The sequence below is a fragment of the Pelobates fuscus genome, chromosome 1 (assembly GCF_036172605.1).
Source record: "Pelobates fuscus isolate aPelFus1 chromosome 1, aPelFus1.pri, whole genome shotgun sequence".
Lineage (NCBI taxonomy): Eukaryota > Metazoa > Chordata > Amphibia > Anura > Pelobatidae > Pelobates > Pelobates fuscus.
Window position 1 is genome coordinate 131,411,782 of NC_086317.1, and position 24,693 is coordinate 131,436,474.

At 38.9% G+C, this 24,693-nt stretch overlaps 1 protein-coding gene across 1 annotated transcript in view; it reads right to left on the reverse strand.

The window, feature by feature from the left end:
- Positions 1-796: 796 nt before the first annotated feature.
- Positions 797-24,693, reverse strand: part of LOC134588917 (BTB/POZ domain-containing protein KCTD20-like) — a 53,938-nt gene continuing 30,041 nt past the window's right edge. The window contains exons 2-8 of the mRNA XM_063444301.1: positions 18,457-18,629; positions 14,280-14,523; positions 8,485-8,587; positions 6,724-6,844; positions 5,687-5,884; positions 5,014-5,124; positions 797-1,394 (exon numbers count right to left, since the gene is read on the reverse strand). Of these exons, the coding sequence (XP_063300371.1) occupies positions 1,105-1,394; positions 5,014-5,124; positions 5,687-5,884; positions 6,724-6,844; positions 8,485-8,587; positions 14,280-14,523; positions 18,457-18,629 (1,240 nt within the window). The 3' untranslated portion in view covers positions 797-1,104. The remainder of the gene's footprint in view (positions 1,395-5,013; positions 5,125-5,686; positions 5,885-6,723; positions 6,845-8,484; positions 8,588-14,279; positions 14,524-18,456; positions 18,630-24,693) is intronic.

The window sequence follows — 24,693 nt, forward strand, 5'->3', positions numbered from 1 at the left end:
AACTTCCATTTAAAAATGTAAAACGCGCAATTGTCTCCTTACTTAAGCATGGCAAACTACTATTAAGTATAGTTGAATCGTATACCTAGCATGTTTTATAACGAAATGCCAATGTCAAACATACCGTTTAACATTTCATATTCTTTTATTAGCATTTCTTTTAGCCTGTCCTATGAGCCTGTTTTATCCGCGCAAAACGTAAGCCCCCCTACTAAAATTGTTAATGTTCGTTAAATACTCTAATTTTCTAACAACATGCTAGACTAAACATGTACCTCCCTGTTTACACGCATTGCCTAAATATTTATTCTAATGATCCTCGACTATTGTTTTCAACGAATTGCACACCGTCAGATAACCTGAATATAAAATGTATGTTTGTGTTGATGCCTACCAGTGGCACCTTTTGCATATGTGTTTGGAATGTGCAGAAATACCTAATGCCACCGAATATGTATGATACAGCATTGTGATTAGTCCAATATGTTGTTACTACTAAAATGAAAGGCTTTTTGTAAAACTAATGACACATCACCGCACTAATTATGTGGCTTCTAGTATGGCTTTCGCAACGATCTAACGTTCATATACCTTCACTCTATGTTTAAATCCAATTGTTTACGCCTGATAACAATATAAAAAATGTGCTTGATATTCATGTACCCCACATGTTCCACGTGGAAAAGCCTGAGGACTGCTATTGGGGCACCTCTCGTCTGCTTGTACTATGTATTTGCACGTCAAAAATAAAGAATTGAAAAAAAAAAAAAAAAAAAAAGAAGGATAATGCCAAAACATTAAGAAATAGAATTGTTGGTCCATTTAAATCTAAAATGATTATGCACATCAGTAAGCATTTGCAATATATTTACAGGTTGTGCTATTAAAATCAACAAACATCTATAAAGATAACATTTAGTTTTTGTTGAGCAAAATCTATCAGGCTCTATTAGATAGTGTATACAATAATATTAAATATTAATAAGTGCTACCTGATCCAGTTAGAAATTTAAGTGACTGCTTAAGGTCATGAACAAATTCCTATTTGTAAGGAAAAATTACAAATTGCTATAGATTTGTTTTCCCTTTCTTATATCAACAGCACTAGAGTTGTTTCAACATTTCATTCGAGCCAATGGATTTTTTTAACTTGTCAAGTTCATCCACTTTGGGAGGGTGATTGATGACAACATCTGAATGTTCTGAAATATTAGCTACAGTTACTGATAAGGTAGAAACCATTTTGCTGGTCACACACTGGAAATCGACATGACGGCTTTTTCCTTCCTCTTTTTCCCAAGACAACTGAATAAAAGGACGTTGCACATAATTGTAGATAACCTCGGTTTTACCTCCAGGTCTCCATTTTACTTTTTCTTTATTTGTTGGAAAGCCTAGGAAAAAACATTACAAATAATATATTTATATCTATGGGCAGACGAAATATTGACTTTTGATGATGCTTTTTGAGACTGATAAACCACATGTGATGTTGATTTAGAATAGTCATAGGCAACCTTCAGCCATCCAGATGTTTTGGACTACACCTCCCATGATGCTTTGCCAGCATTATGGGTGTAAGAGCATTATGGGGGATGTAGTCCACAACATCTGGAATGCTGAAGGTTGCCTATCCCTGATTTAGAATCATATAAATTAACTTATAACGTAATATTTCCTTGTTTTAGTATATAATTTGTAAAATATTAACACTAACTGCTCAATGTAATAAACACTCACAAGGCTGTTCATTAAAACTGGAATTATCAGAAATTGGGACAACTGTAGCTGGAGAATTTGCAATTCCTTGGTCAGTTTCAGAGAATATTTCTCATATTTTGCCAGGAACATTACTACATTAATAATCTGATCTTCAGTTTACCTCTTAGGCAATATAAGCCTAATGATAACAGGACAAGCAGAATAGAACAGAACAGAACATAAAATAAACATAAGTGTTTGTAGGTAGGCTTAGACAGAAATTAAGTAAAACTCACAGAAATGGATGGAATAAATACAAAAATATTCAATGTATTCCAAATATTGAGTGGAAACTGAAAATTATCATTGAAATAGAGTAGATTGATCCCCAAATTAGGGATAACTAGTTCAGGAATATTTCAGGAATTAAGTCCAGAAAATGAATAATTAAATAATTTAGAGTGTGGTTAAATAAAAAAGGTAAGGGGTGCCACCCAGCACCTTTATTAACCAGAAGGGAAGACTGCTACAGGCATCATACTGGTTATTAAGAAGTATTGAGGACCAACCCATGTGTTTAAATTTTTTTTTAAAAAAATGATTAGACACTGCCCATGTGTTGCCACAGTATTTCTTACTTTGTCGTTGAGAAATAAAAGAAAGACGTAACAAATAGAGAAATTAGAATTTTATACTCAGTGTTTATGAGTCTTGTGCATGGCTGAAAATTTGTTTCGTTATTATGGCAATCCCACATAAGGATACTAAATTAGGGTGCGATGTGCTGAACGAGCAAAATAAAACCCTTTTCTTAATTTTGCTATTTAAGTTGTTTGGTAAATAAGTCCCTAATTTGGTACCCTTAATTATGGCAATCTCAGGTAACAATGCCAAATTAGGGAGATATCTACTAAACGGCTGAAATGTAAAAATAAAGGGGGGAAAAAGACAATTTTGCTGTTTCAGTTGCTTAAAGGCGCACTGTAGACACTTTAACAACTTCATCTTATTGAAGTCGTTATACTGTCTGCATCTGCAACTCCTGTCCTACCCTCCATACCCAATATTATACTAAGCAGAAGGCTTAAAAACGCGGATTTAAGACACACCTCTAAGCTAACTGGGTAAGAGAGCATCTTACTCCCCAGCTCTTATACCCTGACATCACCTGGGCATGCGTAGTGCCATCACGATCGGCCATAGAGATTCATAGAGTACAATATTTCTCTTTGGAGAAATTGTATGTGCATCACGGTGAGCGCTGTGCATGCACCTATTTTACCCATGCTTCTCTATGAGAAGCATTTGGTTGGCCCGCTGTCCAGGAGGCATGCCTCCAGGGTGACACAACCCAAGGTGGAGGTCATGGCAGGGTGAGTAATTTGTTTATAATTTTCTTTTTTGCAGACAGATGGAGGGGAAGGAATTGGTAAGGAGCTTCAGGACTGCAGCGTTAAGTGTTCCTTTAACAGATAAATCCATAATTTGCTGTCCTTATGAAAATTAATGGATCCGTAAAAGTTCTCCTTGATTCTTTATGAAATCTTTCATTTTGGGTCTATTTCGTTAAGTAGCAATTCAGATGCTTCCGATTTCCAGAATTCCGGAATTCGGAATTAAACAAATGTACGTTGTAACACACCACCTCTTTTCGAGGTAGGATTTTGTCACATATCTTGTAACCACAGCCTTCAAGGGTAATGAAAGCCCAGTACACATCCAGCTCAGTTTTTCAGATTTATTCAGTGAAATATATATACAGGTGTTCCAAAATGAAAAATAAACAATACAAAATTCCTTGCTCTTGCTTGAGCACTTACTATACACAGCAAATCTCTATCTGGAATTGGGTGGCTTTCCCACTTGCCAATTTACAAAAAGTATAACTGCAAGACACCATTCCTCTGGCTTTTCCTCCTCACTCTGCAGCATGCTGATCCCTTCTTTTTTAAAGCCTGCTAGCTAATTGATCAGATACAGGTGAGGTGCAATTAGACATAAATGAAACTATTAAGCAAAATAAAAGTTCTGGTCCGACTGTTACTTAGCAGCTGATGCTATTGGAGCACTGGCCCACCCTGCTCTCCAAGTGCTCCGCTCCAGGGACCCATACCTTGGTTTGCAGAGTACCAGTGATGCATCTTGCAAACCTAACATCTCTCCCTGGGACATTTAACTCTCAAACCTCAGACTGCTGTTCAGTAAATCAGGCCTAATGTATATGCCATCAACTACCAAACCACATATTTATTGACATGTTATCAGATGCTGATAAACTGTTAACCAAGTGATTACAATCCCACTGTTCCAATTTTTACCAATATTAATTGTCACTGATTTGACACACACTGAGGCACACAAACGTCCAGACACCCAATTGTACACTCACTGACAGACACACACTGTGTTGAAACACTCACACAAAGACACTTTCTTTCACAAATTAATTTTATTTATAGTGTTCTCTTTTTTAGTTTATTTTTTTGAGGTCCATCAAGCCTCCCTACCTTTGGGAGAGCAGGTGTGGGCCCTCTACCTGGCGTCCCGTGTGGAGCTGCTGTCTTCTCCATGCTCTGCTCCCTCGCACGCCAATTAGTAATACCGGGGCCAGAGTGACGTCATATCCTGACTCCTGGTATGACCACAGAACACACAAGGCAGCAAAAGCAAGAAAAGCACAGAGATCATAGTTCCCTCACCACCAAGTGTCCACCCCTGGACTCTGTATATTTCAGCAGAGTAGACACCTGCTGGTCAGGCCCCTTCTGGGCTCCCTGTGACAATCGGAACGCAGAGAGCCTTGTTGCAATTGCAACCTTAGCGACTCCTGTAGTTCCAGTATGCGCAGAATTTCAAGTATACAGACGCCTACCAACATGATCACTTGTAAAAGCAGAAGTGTTCATGGTCTTTGAATTAACACTTTAAGAGACAGTGACAGGGGCAAAACAGCTTGTGATTTCAGAAGACTGTGACAATTTAATTTTTATGGATTTTATAACTGTCATGCAAATCTGGATGAAATTCAGGAAATGTTATTGATCACTTACTGATGCTGGATTTTAAGGTAAGACAAAGACTCTTGTGTACAAATTATCATTAGGTCAAATTTTGATGGTAGAATAAGCAGCTATATAGCTGTATTTTATTTTTCTGTAGCAAAATGCTTATATATAGGAATGGTATTTTGAGATCATTTGCAAAATTAATACTGAAATGGCAACATTTCATTGTAACATACTGATTTTTGTATAATGTAAATACATTACCAATATGCATTTATGTAATACAAGTTCAAATACTATTAGGTACCTTCTATTCCAATTCGAATATTTTTCATGCCACGTTCTTTCAGGACAGCTTTGGCAACATCACGATTTTCAATGTATTTAAAAAATCTGTACAGCTTAGTACTATAAAGAACTGCAAAAAAAAAAAAAAAATTAAATCACAGTTACAAAAGGAATATTTTTATTATAAATATTCATAAATATTGTCAATCCAACAAACATTTCTGCAACATATGAACAAAATTGCATATATATATTTATCTGATTTCCATTTTTTGTGTTTCACTGTGCAACAGTTTACACCCATTGGAGGAGGTTTATCAAAATGCTCAGTTCTAAAAACTTGTGCAAATATGTAAAAAGGAAGTCACCAATGGAATTTGCCTCCTGGTTCGCTGGTTTCCGTGGTGATTTCCCAAGTTTTAGTACTTTAGACCACCTATTAAAACAGGAAACTGATAAATCTTCTCTAAAATGTAATTTTAGAATTCATTTAAACCAGGCTGACAGCACTCCTTTTCACATGGACCCCCTCTTATAATATGGACTGGCCACAACCTGACTGACCATCCAAGGTCATCTCCACCTTCTTGCCTGCACACCCACCCATCCGATGGCCATACCTCCCATTCCATATAGAGATTCCCACTACTCCTAGATATTTTTGTTCTATTTAAAAGTGTTACCACAGTTACTTTGTGAATTCTCTCCTCCCATTGGTGAAGGATGTTCTTCATCCCATTCCACGATGTCCTCTTCAGTTAGCACTACAATATGGCACTCTCTTTCTCCTCGATTGGCACAGCAAACCATTACAGGCAGAATAAACTCTTCTAGAAAGTTTCCAAATTGTGAATATGCTCCATCATTTGACAGCTCATGTAACAAAGCCCCTGCATTGGGAACATTGATGGAAAACTGTCAATTTCCCCAAAAAATTTAAATAGGTTTTATTATCCCTATATTTAACAAATAGTTGTGAATCAGGAATCTTACGACAGGGTGCCGCTGATAGGCTGAGAACATTAACTGACACTATCAGCCTATTACTAGATTCCTATTCAGATAACGCAGTAAAAACCTTTTTTACTCTGTATTATGAATGAGGAACTAGTGATAGGCAGAGAGCATCAGCTGATGCTTTAAATCTGTCCGTGGCACCCAGTCCAACCTTTTTAAAATTGCAGCATTGGACCAACAGAAGAACTGGAGATTGAGAGCAATCAGATGATGTCTTCTAGGTAGATGGTTTAGCCCCTTAAGATAAGATGGACCCTGGGACCTCGTTGCACCAAAGCAACTTCGTTGTGATTAAGATGTTATGGTGCCTGGAGTGGTCCTTTAAAGGATATATAGCGTTTTCTTTTGATACCCTGTATGTATGTACAACATATTATTATACGTCAATAATGTATTAAATAATTACAAAAAAAATGTAAATAAACACATTTGTTTCACAGCTTTGCTAATAATTTCTGAACAACTTGTGCACCAAATAAAAATAACTCAAATTTGAATTTTCCTTATTAGTCCTGACTGTTAAAATTTCCAGAATTAAGTTATATTTTGGAAATTATAGGAGAAATATTACAAGGAGTGAACTGTATTCATATGTAAACATCATTGATCCGCTTACATGAACTTGCAATTTCCATATCTAAATTTCAGTATCTGTGTTTATAGAAAGAACAAAAGTCATATTTTTTTCCTAACCACTGCATAACATACTTACTCAAGTCATGACATCGAATAGTGTTGCAGTCAAAATTGATACAGAGATAATCACAGGCTTCTCTGAGCTCAGGGATTGACACGTGATCAGGGCACTGAATAAAGCCATTTTTATAGTAGTCCTAATTTTTTATTTAAAAAAAAAGCAATAATAAAAATTACAAGAGAACTTAGACCCATTAGTACAAACATGTGTCTACAATGACATATTTGGGAGTACAATTTAGTCCTTATGAAATTAATATAGCAATGAATTATAATACAGTAGGATAAACATAATTTGATTAAATTGAATATATTGATAGGTGTGTACACATCATATACCCAGTGTGCCCTTAGGCACATCCTAGTACATCTGGAGCAGTGGCTCTTAGAGGGAGGCCCCAGCTGCTACATGATCCAGAAGGAATATCAAAAGACTTGTGGCCTGCACCTCAGGGGAATACACCCTTGCTCCCTCGAAGTATCAAACCAGAAGTAGCATTTACAGTCAGAGGTGCAGACCACACTGGGCCAAAAGGAAACAGACATTGACCCATTGTGCTCCCAAGGATTGGACATTGACACTGTCATTGGTGAAAATATCAACAAACCTCACCCAACAGCAAGCAAAGGAGTGTGGCAAAAATGGCAATTTTACTTATCATTTTTTTTAAAATTCATTGTAATTGTGGGTAGCTGGAACAAACACAGTCTCCTTACATGTTCACACTCATTTACACACACACACACACACAGCCACACATGCACATCACATCTACACACACACACTTCACTCACAGTTACCCACACAGAACAACACACATCAACCATGACAATCGACACACAGCAGCACACATCACTCATTGCTACCCACGCACAGCAGCACACATCATTAACAGCTACACACACTTACCACAGCTACCCACAGATAACCACACAGTAACAAATATCAAACGTATCAACCCACAAACAGCCACGTACAACACTCACAGCTACTATTACACGTCTCTCACTGTACCCAGGCCCAGCAATACACAGCTACAATACATACAGCCACTCTAAATTTAAACAACACACTGTCATCACACACATAAACACACATGCTGTCACCTGAAACACACACAAAGTCAGCCGAGACACAACAGTTACAGCCACCCTACATGTAAAAAACATATAAAACCAATATATAGGCACTGAATATGCCCAAAGAGTGAGAATCAATACTTATCTCAAAAATACAGAGTGACAGCCTCCCAGGTCAGTCTTAAAAGGAACACTCCAAGTACCCGAACTACTCCAGTCAACTGTAACTGTTATGGTGCCAGTAGTACACCCTCCCAGAGTAAGAATTTGAACTGTTTAAGAACAGCTTGACAACTTACCTGAGTCTCAATGGGCACCCACTGACACCTCCCTGTGGTTGAAAAGTCCTGACACTGAGCTAGGTCTGGCCATACATGGCTATACTCATTGGCTGGCACTCTCAGCCAATGATACCGGCCTAAATGTACAGTGATGCGCTTAATGACTGACAGCGTTCAGCTGACTATCTCAGTCCTGCACTCCTAGGCACAGTGAACGGTTAATGCGCTATAGTAGCTTCATCACAACAGCATGCACATGCAACCCTGCTAAAGGAGGTGGAATATTAAGTGACTTTCTGTGGTTTGCGCACCATTGCCAAGTCATGATTGTTTAGGGATGACATTGGAAAAAAACTAATTATACATGTAGGATTTGTTTTGTCAATATACACTATATTTAAAATATTTCTACATACCAAGACTGCACAGAAAACATGTGGGCTAATTCCCTCAGCAATTTCAAATTGTCCTGTTTTATTCGGACGAGTAATATTATATCTTATTCCAGTTCCGAACATTCTGAAAAATATTACATTGTTTAGAATCAATGATAGCATGGTACAATATTAGAACAAAGTGACATGGTACAGTGATGGGAAAATAGCTTTTTGACTTCTATGGTTTTACATATCAGAACATAATAACAATCACCTATGCCTTAAAATTAGTTAAAAACAACTTCAGATGAACAACACACTATCATGATTTATTTAACAAAAATTAAGCCAAATTGGAGAGGCCATGTGTGAATTGCTAAGTACCCCCTATAATTCAATAGCTTGTAGAACCACCTTCAGCAGCTATCACTTGAAAGAATCGTTTTATGTATGACTTTATCAGTCTCTCACATCATTGTGGACGTATTTTGGCCCACTCTTCTTTACAAGGTTCCTTCAGTTCCTTGAGGTTTGCTGGCATTTGTTTATGCATAGCTCTCTGAAGGTCCCATCACAGCATTTCAATCAGGTTGAGGTCTGGACTTTGACTCATTGCAACACTTTGATACTTTTATTTTTCAGCCATTCTTTTGCAGAATTGCTGGTGTGCTTGGATCATTGTCCTGTTGCATCACCCAATGTTGGCCAAGCTTTAGCTGTCTGACGGATGATCTCCCATTCGACTCTAGAATACTTTGGAATACAGATGAGTTTATGGTCAACTCAATGACTACAAGATTCCCAGCTCCTGTGGCTGCAAAACAAGCCCAAATCATCACCCTCCACCACCGTGCTTGACATGAGGTGTTTGTGCTGATATGCTGTGTTTGATTTTCACCAGATTTGGCGGTGTGCATTATGGGCAAACATCTCCGCTTTGGTCTCGTCTGTCCAAATGATAGTGTTCCAAAGGTTTTGTGGTTTGTTCAGATGCAACTTTGCAAACATAAGTCATGCTGCGATGTTCTTTTTAGAGAGAAAAGGCTTTTTTCCTGGCAACCCTTCTAAACAAGCCATATTTGTTCAGTCTTCTTCTAATTGTACTGTCAGAAACTTTAACATTTAACATACTAACTGAGGCAGTTCTCTGAGCACTGCAACGTCTGACCTTTGGGTAAATTTGCTGAGACGTCCACTGCTGGGAAGATTAGCAACTGTCTTAAATGGTCTTCACTTTTGAATAATCTCTCTCACTGTAGAATGAGATGGCCTTATAACACTTCCCAGTTTGATGGGCAGCAACAATTGCTTCTCTAAGATCATTGCTGATGACTTTCCTCCTTGGCATTTTTTTAACACATACCAGAATGCTCCAGACCAGCAAACTGTTAAAACATCTTTTTTATAGAGGTGGTCACACTTGCTGAAGAGCAATTAATCAAGGGCATTTGATTAGCAGCACCTGTCTGCTATTTAGCCTCTTAATTCCTATGGAAGCAGTGAGGGTGTGCTTAGTTTTTCACACATGGTTTCTCAATTTTGGCACAATGATGTAATATGTCATGTTTTTTTGTTCATCCGAGGTTGTATTTACCACAATATTAAGACCTGCTAAGGAACGGATTATTGTTAATATGTCCTGATTTGTAAAACCATAGAATTCAAAGAGGGTGTACTCTTTTTCCCATGACTGTATGCTGACATAGGTAGCATATTATTATTATTTATAAAGCGCCAACAAATTCTGCAGTGCTGTACAATGGATGAATGAACATTCAAAGACAAGTTGGAAATACAAGAACAGTCCTGTTCAAACAAACTTACATTCTAGGGAATACTAGCTGACATAAATACCCCCTTTCCCAATCCTACTCAAAGAACAGAAATGTTAACTATGAAAATTGGAGCAACCTCCCCTACTAGGCATCCTTTGTATAAATTGAGAGAGCCAATTGTTGGGAAGATCAATCTAAATAGGAGACTTCGCCCTCCCAATCCTTTGTATCACTTATCCCCTGCTACCTAATATCTCTATTAAGTAAGGCACAGTTTGGTATATATTCAAAATTTCAAAACATTTAGTTATGTATAGTAAATAGAGAAGAGGCTGAAATGGGTTAAACTGAAACAGTACTCCCAAATACAGTCTCTATTATTATTATTATTATTATTTTATTATTTATATAGCGCCAACAAATTCCGTAGCGCTGTACAACGTCTCCCCTAGTATGGAGCAGTAATTTGCTAGTCTTAGGAGCCTAAATAGAACTAAAAAATCATACATTTTATTGGACCCCCTTAGGGGAAGAAAAAAGGAAAAAAGACAAATCTATCATAAAAATAGAGATAGAAAATAAGTATAAACAGTGATATTTACAAAGAGTAGTGAAAGAAGGGGTAAATCCGCTAAACTGTGATATAATCACAGAATGTATAATCACTCTTGGGGTTAGAAAAGATAAAGGCTATAGTTGATAGGATGAACAAAGTTACCTATAGCAACAATGTTTTGTATAAGTTGTAAACTAAACAGAATACAGTGTAGCTTGATAAGGGAGTGAATAACGGTAATCCCTTTGATAGAGTAACGTGCATACACTTGCACTTGTAAATGTAGCTTTGATGTCATCAACACTGGCAATTAAGTTGCTTCTTATGGTAATGGGGACTCTAAAAGTCAATAATATACAAAGAGGGTGCAAAAAAGCATTTGGAGTGGAAGACGGCAATATTAGCGATCTCCACGCTCCGTCGGCACCCTAGTATATAGCCTACCTTAATGCAGTGAGAATGGGCAGTTTAATAGGTCCGGCCGGACACTTATAAAGAAAAACATAAATCTCTTATGTCCTATACACTGCCTACAGTTTCCCCGTAAGGAGCATTTGTCAGTAATAAGGATTTGGTCATTGAATACTCAGATAGAAAGGAAGGTGCTCGGTGGAGTCAGTGTACCATATATGGGTATACTGCTCTTTTTATCGCCAGCCTAAGTAGATAACGAAAATTCCAGCAATTCCCAGTATGTCAGTAGCCCGCACCCTACGAGTATAGATCTCTAAAGTAAACCAGTTCCTGAATATTACAAGTTATAGAAGTCCCCAAAACCAGACCCAAAATAGTGTTAAAAGCGGATATCCTAATTAAAGTACATAGTGTACAAGGTTAAACTCAACGCGCATTTCGGCGCTAACCTACGCCTTTGTCAAGTGGGAACCAATTATGAAAAAAGCGCCACATTTTAAACCCTGTACTGCCGGCCCCTTTTCCCGTGACGTCATAGTAGTCTTTAGACGGCACTAATATTGGGGGGGGCTAGGGGAGTGACGATAAACTCATTTCGGCATGAGGGGAGTTTAACCCCCACAGTGCCAGAGAGAGGTCTAACATATTGTAGGTCCCAAACCAGGGGATCAATAGTATATGTATGTATATAGTTCATTTGTGGAAAACAAATTAAGCTGATTAATAGATGTGTATAGTTTTAAAGACTGAGTATAGGATGGATAAATAAAAGGTGGATTATAGGTTGTAAATAAAACACAGATCATTGTCCTTGGTATCCAGAGTAGTCAGTATTGATGGGACTAAAACAGTATGGTAAGTTGTACAAGCCAGATGTATAATGAGTAAGATGTGATATTGCTGAAAGCAAATTCACTACATACAAATGGATTACAACAAATATAAATATAAACTGGCCACTCAGATAAATGATCCATTCTATGAATGTTCTCAATTCCACAGATCATACACTATATACTCAAAAGTATTTAGATAAAGGGTGCAAAGGATAAACCTTCATTTAGCCCGTTGGGTTGTAAGGTTTTAAGACGGTAAATCCAGAAGCTTTCGCGCTGTCTAAGGAACCTGTCATAGTCACCTCTTCTTTATCTCGTTTCACCAATTCTAGACCACAAAACCGTAAGCCGTGTGATTTGTCTGAATGGTGTTCTCTTAGGTGGCGAGCTATTGAAGATACAATGCTAAGTTTAGGTGACCTGACGTGTTCCTTGATCCTTTCTTTGAAAGGGCGAAAGGTTTTGCCTACGTACTTGCAATCACATTCGCAGGTAAGTAAGTACACTAAGCCTGCGGTTTTGCAGTTAAAAAATGAGGTGATATTAAAAAATTGTTTATTCTCACTGTCATTTTAGAATCCCGTTTGATATACTTACAGGTGACACGTCGCCCACATTGGAAAGAACCAACAATTGGAGTGCTTAGCCATGTCTTCGTATTGCTGCATTGTGATTGGAAATGGCTAGGAACTAAGAGGTCTCTTAGATTTTTTCCTCTTCGTGCTGTCATTTCCACTCTGGGACCTAGGATGTCTCTTAGATTTTTTCCTCTTCGTGCTGTCATTTCCACTCTGGGACCTAGGATCTTTTTTAGATGGGTGTCACCAGTTAGGAGGGGCCAAAACCTCTGGATCCCAGATTTCACTTTCTCCCATCCTGTGTCGTAGGTTGCAATAAGACGTGGAGGAGGGTTAGTGGGTGTAGGTAGTTTATTATCGGTCAAAAGTGTCTTTCTATCAGACTCCAAAGCTCTCCTGTATGCCTTTTTCAAACAACGGTTAGGATAACCTTTGTGTTTGAATTGTTGTCGCAGGATATTAGCTTGGATTTTAAATTTCTGGATAGTACTACAGTTCCTGCGTGCCCTAAGGTATTGCCCAATAGGTATACCTTGTTTTAAGGGCTTAGGATGGAAACTATCCCAGGTCAGGAGGCTATTGGACGCTGTTGGTTTTTTATAATGTGTTGTCTGGATAGACCTTTGCTTGTCAATTGAGACTGTCAAGTCTAGAAAATTAAGAGATTTTCCACCAAATTCGGAGGTAAACCTTAGGTTAAGATTGTTCTCATTAATTGGTCATAACTGGTTAGCTCTTGACAAAGGCGCAGGTTAGCGCCGAAACACACGTTGAGTTTAACCTTGTACACTATGTACTTTAATGAGGATATCCGCTTTTAACACTATTTTGGGTCTGGTTTTGGGGACTTCTATAACTTGTAATATTCAGGAACTGGTTTACTTTAGAGATCTATACTCGTAGGGTGCGGGCTACTGACATACTGGGAATTGCTGGAATTTTCGTTATCTACTTAGGCTGGCGATAAAAAGAGCAGTATACCCATATATGGTACACTGACTCCACCGAGCACCTTCCTTTCTATCTGAGTATTCAATGACCAAATCCTTATTACTGACAAATGCTCCTTACGGGGAAACTGTAGGCAGTGTATAGGACATAAGAGATTTATGTTTTTCTTTATAAGTGTCCGGCCGGACCTATTAAACTGCCCATTCTCACTGCATTAAGGTAGGCTATATACTAGGGTGCCGACGGAGCGTGGAGATCGCTAATATTGCCGTCTTCCACTCCAAATGCTTTTTCGCACCCTCTTTGTATATTATTGACTTTTAGAGTCCCCATTACCATAAGAAGCAACTTAATTGCCAGTGTTGATGCCATCAAAGCTACATTTACAAGTGCAAGTGAATGCACGTTACTCTATCAAAGGGATTACCGTTATTCACTCCCTTATCAAGCTACACTGTATTCTGTTCAATAAAATGTATGATTTTTTTAGTTCTATTTAGGCTCCTAAGACTAGCAAATTACTGCTCTATACTAGGGGAGCCGTTGTATTCAGGGTATAGAAACTGTATTTGGGAGCACTGTTTAAGTTTAACCCATTTCAGCCTCTTCTCTATTTATTACTCCTTTGGGTTATGCCCTAATGCCCTTCAACCTATACATTCTTGGTAATTGACCATCTGGGTCATTTACTTCGACTGTACTATTCGTTATGTATAGTACCTACCTTCCTAACAAGGTGTCTGGGTAAGAAGAAAAAATCTGTGGATTAACACTAAACTTTACATTATCCACAACCAATGTGATGTTATCTTCATCTTCACTGTAACTGGATGTAACCTGACAGAATCCATTTTTTTCTGCGGCTTCATAATCAGTTCTTCGCTCTGCGAGATGTATGTCTGTAGAATCAATGTCTGAATCCCAGGGTTTTCTCTTAATCTTAACACATAGAGGTAGGCGTAGAGCTTCTAGAAATAACAAAGGCCAAAAGATGTCATTAAGTATTTTGGGATATGATGTCTAGCTATTGTCAATAACTTGTTATGTTAAAGTAGTATCCAGCAATAAATATGGGACATTTTAAGATTATTTAAATAATTTAATACCGCATTGGTAGGAGATAAAAAAAATAATGATAGAAAAAACAAATCTCTCAATCCGTGATGAATAAAATAAGAATATTGATATAGTGTTGGAATGCATTATTTGTTATCAAACAAGCAAAGTGCACTATAAACATGATGGAAACCCACATTTTACTTGAGATTTGCATCTAAATATTCTTAATCAAAGCTGGGATGACCATGTTTAAATGATCCTAATTAGCTAAGATTATGGGTTAGTATGTCCGTTTTTTACATTTTAATAGTGAATATTATAAGGTAATTTAAAATGTAATTGTTGGCCTGTTATTAGCACTTTCCCCCTTCCCCCCTCCCCCCGCCTCCTCTAAATTGTTGGCTTTTTTTTTCTACATTATAGGCTCCAGTTGGTCAGTCACCCATCTGGGCCTTGACTACACGCCTGCTAACTTCTATTCTACTATGGCTACACCACACTTCACCTCCAATACACCTTTCTCCATCTCCTCTGCACTGCAAGCTCACTTTACTAAGCCAATTTTTGGTTATCACATGAACCTTTTTGTTTTCTATAACCTACTTTGTACGCATTTTTTATTGCAGGTGAATATTACATTGTTCTAGCACCTCTATTTTCCCCCTTCTACCTTTGTCTCAAAAGTGAAAACAATTGTTAAATTAAAACCCCCAGGCTTGGTTCTTTTTGCTTTTTTATCAGTATTTTACAGTTATATATTAACAACCTAACTTTTTCAAAGATTTCCTTGCCACCAAGGACCCTTGGAAAACTTTACATATTTATTAAACTTTCCAAGTACTTCCTATGGTGCAAAGAGTCTTCAGATATCATCTCCTCTATTAGATTAGATATACTCTTTTGGCACATCAAGACTGGCAAGATCACTGGTGGATCCAGGGGGGGGGAGTACCATGGCATGTGCTCCCTCGTCCCCCAAGCTACCAAGATAAAATACCAGAAACCAGAAAGGCCTCTTGATGCCTTTAATCTTCATTATAATTTTTTCTATTGCAACCCACTCTGCTTGTAACAGTTTACAGGAAACACAACCCGAGCAGAAGACAGCGTGCTATTGAGATAGGTGAAATAAAAAGTTGTGCTCTCATACCCAGTTACTATCTGCCACATATGAATTAGTGCATGTCTGTATTACTATGTAAGTGTGACAACGTGTTTGCAATGGTGGATAGTGCATGTGTCTGCATAAATGAGAGTGATATTGTGAATGTATGTCTGTGGGAGCAGTTGTCTTTATAAGTTTGTGAACATATTCTGAATGTATCTGTATGTGTATGGCAAAGGAGAGAGGAAATATTTACAGGGATGTAAATTGTAGTTTTTAGAGATCTAATGTAGGAAAGAAAGGTGATAATGGCAGGGAAATTAATGGTTCTGAGTCAGCAGGAAGGGGTTAAATGCAGTACAATATGCAAATCTAGTGTAGGAAAGGGAGTGGTTCATTGCAGGGCAATGATGAGATACATTTTGGGGAAGAAAGGGGTCAATTGGTGCATTTTACTGCACATGCTTTCCTATGGGACAGCATTAGATTGGCTGAGGTCATCAAGATCGATGACCTCAGCTTTGGAGGTGGGACCAGCCACTACAAGACCGGCGGAATGATGGAAAAATCTTAAGTAAATTACATTTTATCTCCACAGAGAGTTATTAAATAATAACCTAATTATTTAATCCAGTACTATATTGTTAGGAATGCATGTTTATATTTCTAACACTATAGCAGGGGTCAGCAATCTATGGCATGTGTGCCATGCCTGGCACTCGAGGTGCTTTTGCATGGCACTCAAGGCTGCCAGAGACAAACAGGCTCTGGCCTCCTAGGAGTACCAGTGGTACTTCAGATATATGATAGTGCAAACTGAACGCATTGCTACAAATATAGGAAGTGATCTCAGATCACTTCCTCCCAGCTCTTGTGAAAGGGAATCCGCACTGGAGTAGAGCTCCTTGACCTGCATCTGGCCAGCCTGGTTCTCACTGGACCCCATACACAGATATGCAGAAGATTCCCCCACATACCAATAATACAAACAGCCCACACACAAACACACACTCAATCCCTATAAACACAACTCTACTGACAATCCACATGCATGCACACAACTCCATAAGCAACCTCTCACACACACAAGTCTACAAGCAGCCCCCATACACAGTCAACATTCATATGTATCCTACACAATATCAGAAACTAATCATGAACATATACAATATATACAACAGCCCACATACACACAAAGATGAAGCAACTGCAGTGCCCATATATAACACAAGCAGAATACGGCAACATACACATCTCAATTATTAATAAGAAAGGACTGGCATGCCAAGAGACTTCAAGATCTTGTTTTGGCACAGTACTACAAAAAGGTTGCCTACACCTGCACTATAGTGTTCCTTTAATGTACTCTAAACAGGCAAAACCAGTATCGACCCAAACTCAAAGTTGTTTTATTTTTTAATAGGGCACTCTAAGCAATATAATCACTAGTAAAATTATACCTCACGGCCCTGGTGCAAGGAATTGTTAGGCCTCATCCAGAAGTGCAAAAATGGGGCAAAAGGTAGACCCTGAAGTGTTGTGCAACTCCCGCAATGCTTTGCCCGCTGTTGCAGGTGTAGGTATATTTGTGTGTGTGTGTGTGTGAATATAGCTGTATATCTGTGTGCAGTGTATACAATTTCTGGTGTTTGAATGCAGGAGTGTATTAGTATTTAGTGCTGCCATTTGATTGAAGAGGCGTGTTTGTATGTATTGTTGGTGTTTGTGTGTGGTCTTGCCGTTTGTAATGGTGTATTTGTATTCCATGTTGGAGTTTATAATGCAGGGTGTGTGTAGATTTCCATATTATTATCCACCCTCCTTTTTCCATAGCTTTTGGGTACAGCAGTGACTCTGTCTGTTTATGAGAGTCTGGGGCTAGTGCAGGCTCTCTCCCTCCTCTCTGTGCCTCCTCCAAGCTTACGTGGCTCTCTGTGTAAGCTGGGAAGAATGACCAGAACTTACCTCTTCCCAGCACTGCTGGTCTGACAGAGGCATGTCACATTATTAAAGGGCCACAGAGCCTAACCGGGCCCCTATTTAGAGATGTCCAGTGGGTGGTGCCAAGTGTAAAGATGGCTTGGAGATGGCACAGAGAGACACTAAGCTGTAATAGTGGCCATACTGGGCGCCTGCAAGCAATTTGTTAATAAACTGTTTGGGAGCCCAGCACTTTCAGCTAACACTAAGGTATGTCATTGATAATGCTTCACTCTAAATTCAGCATTAGAGGAGGTGTACAGTCCGTAGGAGCTGGCAAGGGCCCCACTTTTTTTTTAGACAGCAGCTAAACAGTTTGAGAAAGAACCGGAAAACACCACCCAGTAACTAATTGTAACATAACCACTACCACGAGATGTAGTGTTTACATTACCTAGAGTGTCCTTTTAATGTGTTATTCATTTAATGACAGCTGACTTTTCAGGCTTGCCAAAACTGCTGTCATTATGGAGTCAGAAGAGTAAATATATTTTCTTCCCCTTTACCTTCATTACTTATTGTTTTTTTGTTTTATTTATTTTTTGTTTGTACTCTTTTCTTTATGTGCCTTTAATTTGGATGATATTCTGATGATAACTTTTTATTTCTTTGTGTTTCTGTTTTGGAATGAAAACTCTGCTAACTAAAGAATCTTACTTAAAAACAAATGTGGAAATAAATGTGATAGTTAAGTGAGCAATACATTCAATGAGTTCCCGGTATCGAAAGGATCACTGCACAGTAACATATTACATACCATTCTTCTTCTGACCAGAGCAGCAACTCAGCGTTCGGTTACACAGAGCTCCACTAGAATTACTAGGACGGGGGAGTTCCTGCTTAGCCTGGTCTTCATTTTCACTTTCAGAACTATTTGTGCTCATCCTGGTTCTCCAGACCACATGCTTTTTTACTGGCAGCGAACAAGTCCTAAGGGAAAGGAATTAAAATGAAAAACATTTCCAAGAATATCCTGGTGGTATGGGTGAGTTACACGTGCCAGAAACCCCGTATCAACAATTGGCCATTCATTACTAGGTTTCTGGGACTTTTATGACATCTGGTTTGCTTATACTTTAGCAGTTTTATTTTACTTATTATTTTTATTATAAGTGTTATTATGTACCAATGATGCTATGTAATCGTATCTCTTAACAGAACTTGCTTAAAAAGAAAAAATGAAACCCTTTGCATAACTGCGATGTAACAGTTAGGATTCATTTTTCATTACTTCTTTACCATGTTCATTAATATACTAAAAGTATAGTATTGATATAGTAAAAAAACGTATATACATATCTATACCGTTTAATTTAAATTTTTATTGTCAAGTGATACCATCACATATTTTAATATATTAATACAAGGCAAAATATATATCTGGTTAAATATCTGACATCATAGCCTACATATAGTAAACTATGTGCACATTTTAAAGAAATAAAATAATAATAATAGCTAGACTTGAAACAGAATAAAACATGCAAGTGATCACCAATTATGCATCTAACTGAACATAAGAATAATGTACGAGATGATGCATACCTTGGACACAGCACAACAAAAAACCATTTTAATAGCAGCCTTAACAAGATGGCCCACACCTCTATGCCCAGGCCTTAACAAGAACAGGTACACAAAGTACACTATCCCCTCCAATCCAGGCAACCAGGCTGGAGAGAGTCCAAACAAGCATCCTCCTGGGGATGTAGACCGTGTTCGGGGTGAACAGCCATCTGGGCTTTCAAGAAGAATTAAGAACTGAGTCATCACCTGGAGCCAGCAAGACAGCAGGTAAAGTGAGTCGGGGCCTTTATTCATAGACGGGGCACAGGCAAAACAAAAGCAAAACAATACAAAATGTATAAATCAGGCTGAACCATAGTGCAGCTCTAGGAGTGGGTACTCTGTGCAGGGAACACATCCGAGTCATAAACAGAAGTCACATGAGCATACACCAAGTTAAGTTCCCTTCCTGCTCCACTTGTTCGGGTGTCCCTCAAGGGCGAGTGTAGGATTGTTGGGTCAGGAGAATCTTCCTCGCTTACTCTTAAACGGGGTTGCGCGTGTCCCGTGACCCCTTACCCTACCGGGCTAGTCACCACCACATGCCAGCAAGGCCCGGAAGTCAAAATATTGATTATTTTTTCAATCTATCATGTGCATACAAAATAGTATGCAGCTATAAATTATATAGAAAATAATCTATTGTAAAGACAGGAGCATTTTCTGTGTTTATCTATAAGGTTATTGAACAAGGGCTAGATTTGCCATAGTAACAAATTCTCTAAATTAACAAATAAACCAAACTCAGTAATCCTTAAAATAAGGTCACGTAACATAGGAATCAACCAGGAATTAATCCCATGACAATTTGCAAATGACTGGTGATAAGTCATGATGGCAATGTAATAAAAATCTTAATGGAGGTCTCTGGGATCCCATAGTATAGATGGAGGAACCAGGATAACCTCCTTCCAGTTCTCTCACTGTCTGTGCAGAAACATGGATCCCCAAGATTATGACACCCACCTCTTTGCCCACCCAAAAAGTCCCCAAGATTTCTTAATATGATGGAAGGTCCAGCTAAATGACCTACACAGTGCGTCATTTCAACCAAAGTGAGATCAGGAATTTAATGCCAAGTCGGAGGAGCTATGGCTGTCGATGAGCTCCTTCTTCCACTTTATAGCTACACATCTCCCAACATTTTAAATAGGCAAAGATGAATACTCTAATGCTAATGGTGTGAGTGGGATTGCAGCCCTGTGTGGATCTGTTCTGAGAAATTGTAGGTGACTTACTTATTTATACAACTAAAATGTAATATAGAGCATGAACCATGCATCTTATGTAAAAAGACTAATTTCTAAACACATTTATTGTAGTTTAAAGACACATTACTGTGAGTATTATTGTTGTGGAGCTCAGTTATACACTAAGTCACACCAACAATATTATTATTATTTTTTTATATATATAGCGCCATCAGATTCCGTAGCGCTGTGCAATGGGTGGACTAACATACATGTAATTGTAACCACAGGAACAGAGGGGTGGAGGGCCCTGCTCAATAAGCTTAGATTCTAGAGGGAGTGGGGTATAGTGACACAAAGGGTAAAAGTAGGGGTACGAAGTAGGTTGTTAAAAAAGTATTCACTGAGGGCTTGGTAGGTAATTTTTGACAGTTGCAGGAGAGAAGTCATGGGGAGGTGGGGGATTAAAACCTGCTATCAGTTTAATTTATATGCTTTTTTGAAGAAGTGAGTTTTCAATGATTTTTTTAATAAGTGGAGACTGGGTGAAAGTCTTACGGAGAAAGGAAGGGAGTTCTACAGAAGAGGTGCAGCCCTGGAGAAATCTTGGAGGCGAGCATCAGAGGTGGGAGTAAGGACAGAGGATAGACGTAGGTCTTTGGCAGAGCGTAGGGGCCTTGTGTATTAGGGAGGATAGTTAGGTTAGAGCAGCATTATGTAGGGACTTGTAAGCAAGCACCAGAATTTTATATGGGCAGAACATCTTGGATTGTTAGGGTATCCAAGTTACAGAGCTCTGCTGCCTTCAAAGTCAACACTGTATCATCATTTCCTTTTTTTTCTACACCAACAATATGGAGCTCCTAGAAAAGTGTGACATTATGATAGAAAAGCAGGATAGAAGGATTTGGGCCCAAAATAGGGACTGTTCCTCCTAAATAGGGAAAACCTGGGAGGTATGTAGCTAGAAGAGTGCTCTAGGCTCCCTACTATTCCACTATCAAATGCATACACGAGGGCTTCATGTAATGGAGGAATGTTAATCATAGATAGAAAAAAGTCTGATCTTCAACATAGATTTTTGTGTCAATCAAGGAGGTATGCACAACAGGCAGACAGGCCCCATTTTGGACCACCCCACCTCCTTTTCAGGTGCGTTTAATCCTTCACCAGTGACACAAGTAGCATTACTGGCACACCCCCTATATACCCACCCTCCTTTTTGTTATCATACCTCCCAATGTTGGGAGGTATACCCAAGTGCACAAATCCACAACCTGCGTAGGTTTGAAAGACACATGTGGGACATGCACTTTAGAGTTTCCAAGCTTTATTCTATCCATTTGAAGAAATCCATATTAAAAAAGTGTATTATGTAAAAATGTCTGTCTGCTTATCTATTTATAGTATGTCTTTATCTATTTAAGTACTAAGTAAGTTATGGTGAGATCAACCATAATGAAACTCTCCACAGATTTAAACAAATGTAAAAACCACAGTTGTACATTACTTGCATATCTGAAGTCGGACATTGGGAAAAGTAACACAGTAATTCTGAGAAATCATATTTATGTATGTATGTATTTAAAATAATGACACCCAAGGGTATATCTGAACAGGCATTTCTACATTTTTCATGCATCGGTTTTACCACAAAAAGCTTCTTTAACACAAAATCAACGGTTTTATTGTGAATTTAACTTTACTGTCCAATAATTAACACAGTGATTTTACAGATATAAGTAGATATTGCTACTTCAAAGTACCTCAGTAATGGCTGACATATCCTGCATGTAGGTCACTTACGTATACCCCAAGTATCAGAAACACTCCAGCCAGCTGCACTAGAGCCCTCTCAGAATTAGTGGGCAGACTGTTTGTGTGAGGTTTGACAATGTACCTTGAGTCCACCAGGCACCATTAATGCCTGTGTGGTGCCAGAAGCTATTGCAGGTTTTGTTAGCTCCACTGAGCTAAGCCCTTCCATGCAGGGCCAGATCATTGGTGGAAAACATTAGTCTTTCTCCTATCAGCCGATGAGCAGCTCCCTCCACCAATGAACTTAGTTCCGCACATGAGCTTCTGGAGGCAAGAGCAGGCAGTGACTGTCAATGAAAGTCACAAATTTAATGGACAAAAGATTCGTAAATATCTTATGTGCCTTCGCCCAACCCGTTTCCTAGCTGTGTGGGAGGGAACCTGGTATGTTTCTGCCCCAGTCGTTGAAGCTTGACTGGGATCTCTCCGGAACTCTTCCATTCGACCAGACTCTTCTCCCAGGGAGGTATCATTCCCTCCCCTCTGCTGCTTTCCTTCAAAGCAGGTATCATCCCCCCTGCCTATTCCGCTGCAGCTCTTCTTCCAGGCAGGTATCGTCCCCTCCTTGATTTATCACAGGGGTAGAAGGATTCTGGAGCCAGCCAACAGGTTCGAAGACTCTGTTACTGGGATCCGTAAAAATCCACACAAGTTCCAAAGGGAGCTAACATACATAGCTTTATTTTTTACTTGGGTTTAGCCCATTTGCCTATAACATCAAGCTTGCTGTGACAAATTTAATAAAATACAAATAACCAAAACATGTCAGAAAACATACAGGGAATTATAATGACCTAATAATATATTCATAGAGGGGCGGAGAAGACACTATTTAACAAAAAAATATCTCTCCTGTCTGCTGGATTAGCAATATGCTAATTTACCTGAATATGCAAATTAACAACCCTCGCTATTCAGGTAGTGCATATTGCTGTTGCTACCAACAGAGGGTGCTATACAAGCTCCATAGCCAAATCCACCTAGTTGGTAGCAATCATCAGCAGTACAGGAGAGCAGACAAAACATTTAAAGGGACACTATAGTCACCAGAACAACTACAGCTTATTTTATTTGTTCTGGTGAGTATAATCATTCCCTTCAGAAATCTTCATGCAAACACTGCCTTTTCAGAGAAAAAGCATTGTTTATATTGCCCCATAGGAATACCTCCTGTGGCCACTCCTTAGATGGCCACTGAAAGTGCTTGCTGGGGCAGTGCTGCACAGTAAGCAGCACTGCCGTGGAGACACTGACTTTTCCTCATAAAGATCCATTGATTCAATACATCTCTATGAGGAGGAGCTGATTGGCTAAAACTGCATTTGGCCCTGCCCCTTCCCGCCTCCTTGCCAATTTCAGCCAATCCAATGCTTTCCCATAGGGAAAGTATTGTATTGACTAAAAATGTTAAATTCTGATGATGCTGCCAAGGAGGTGGATTGGGGGTGGGGCCAGCGCCGGCGGTCCTGCCCAGCGCTGGAAATAAGGTATGTTTTAACCCCTTCTAATGGAGCTAAGAGGGGGCAAGCCACCTGATCTGTATTTTTAAGACTATGGGGTGAGAAACACGTTTGTGTTCCTGACCCTATAGTGTTCCTTTAACCATAAACAAACACATTATACACAGACAATTAACCTATAATGGGCACAGGGTGACTAAAACATAGGAATAGTTCAGGGACCTACATAAATAGTCTGTCTGAAGCAACTGGTGGTGTTGACTACTGCACATCTTAGAATCTAAGACATTCTTAAATGTCTTACCCCATACAAAATTTATTTTAGAAACGTTAAAGAATCACTATAGGGTCAGGAACACAAACATGTATTCCTGACCCTATAGTGTTAAAACCACCATCTAGCCCCCCTGGGCCCCTCATGCCTCCATAAATATAATAAAAATCTTACTGTATTCAAGCCTGAAGTTGTAACTCTGCATGCTGTTAGACTCAGAAAAACAAGCTGTCTGCTGACATTATCAGAAGTGGTAGCCTGATCCAATCACAATGCTTCCCCATAGGATTGACTGAGACTGACAAGGAGGCAGATCAGGGGCAGAGCCAGCATGATTCAAACAAAGCCCCGGCCAATCAGCATCTCCCTATAGAGATGAATTGAATCAATTAATCTCTATGAGGAAAGTTCAGTGTCTGCATGCAGAGGGAGGAGATACTGAATGTTTGGATGCATTTTAGGCAGCCATGACCCAGGAAGCATCTCTAACAATAATCATGGTAGCATTACGACTGTCTTTCCACTTGACAATGCGTAAAGTTTATTAAAAAAAAATATGTTCACATTCACTGAGAGAAAATGACTGATTTCTATTTCTGCTCTTTTATTGCTTGAAAGCATTGCACACCCTGGAACATAGCAGCTGTTTTGCTAAAGAAATGTTATCCCTTTAGCAGCCATATGAG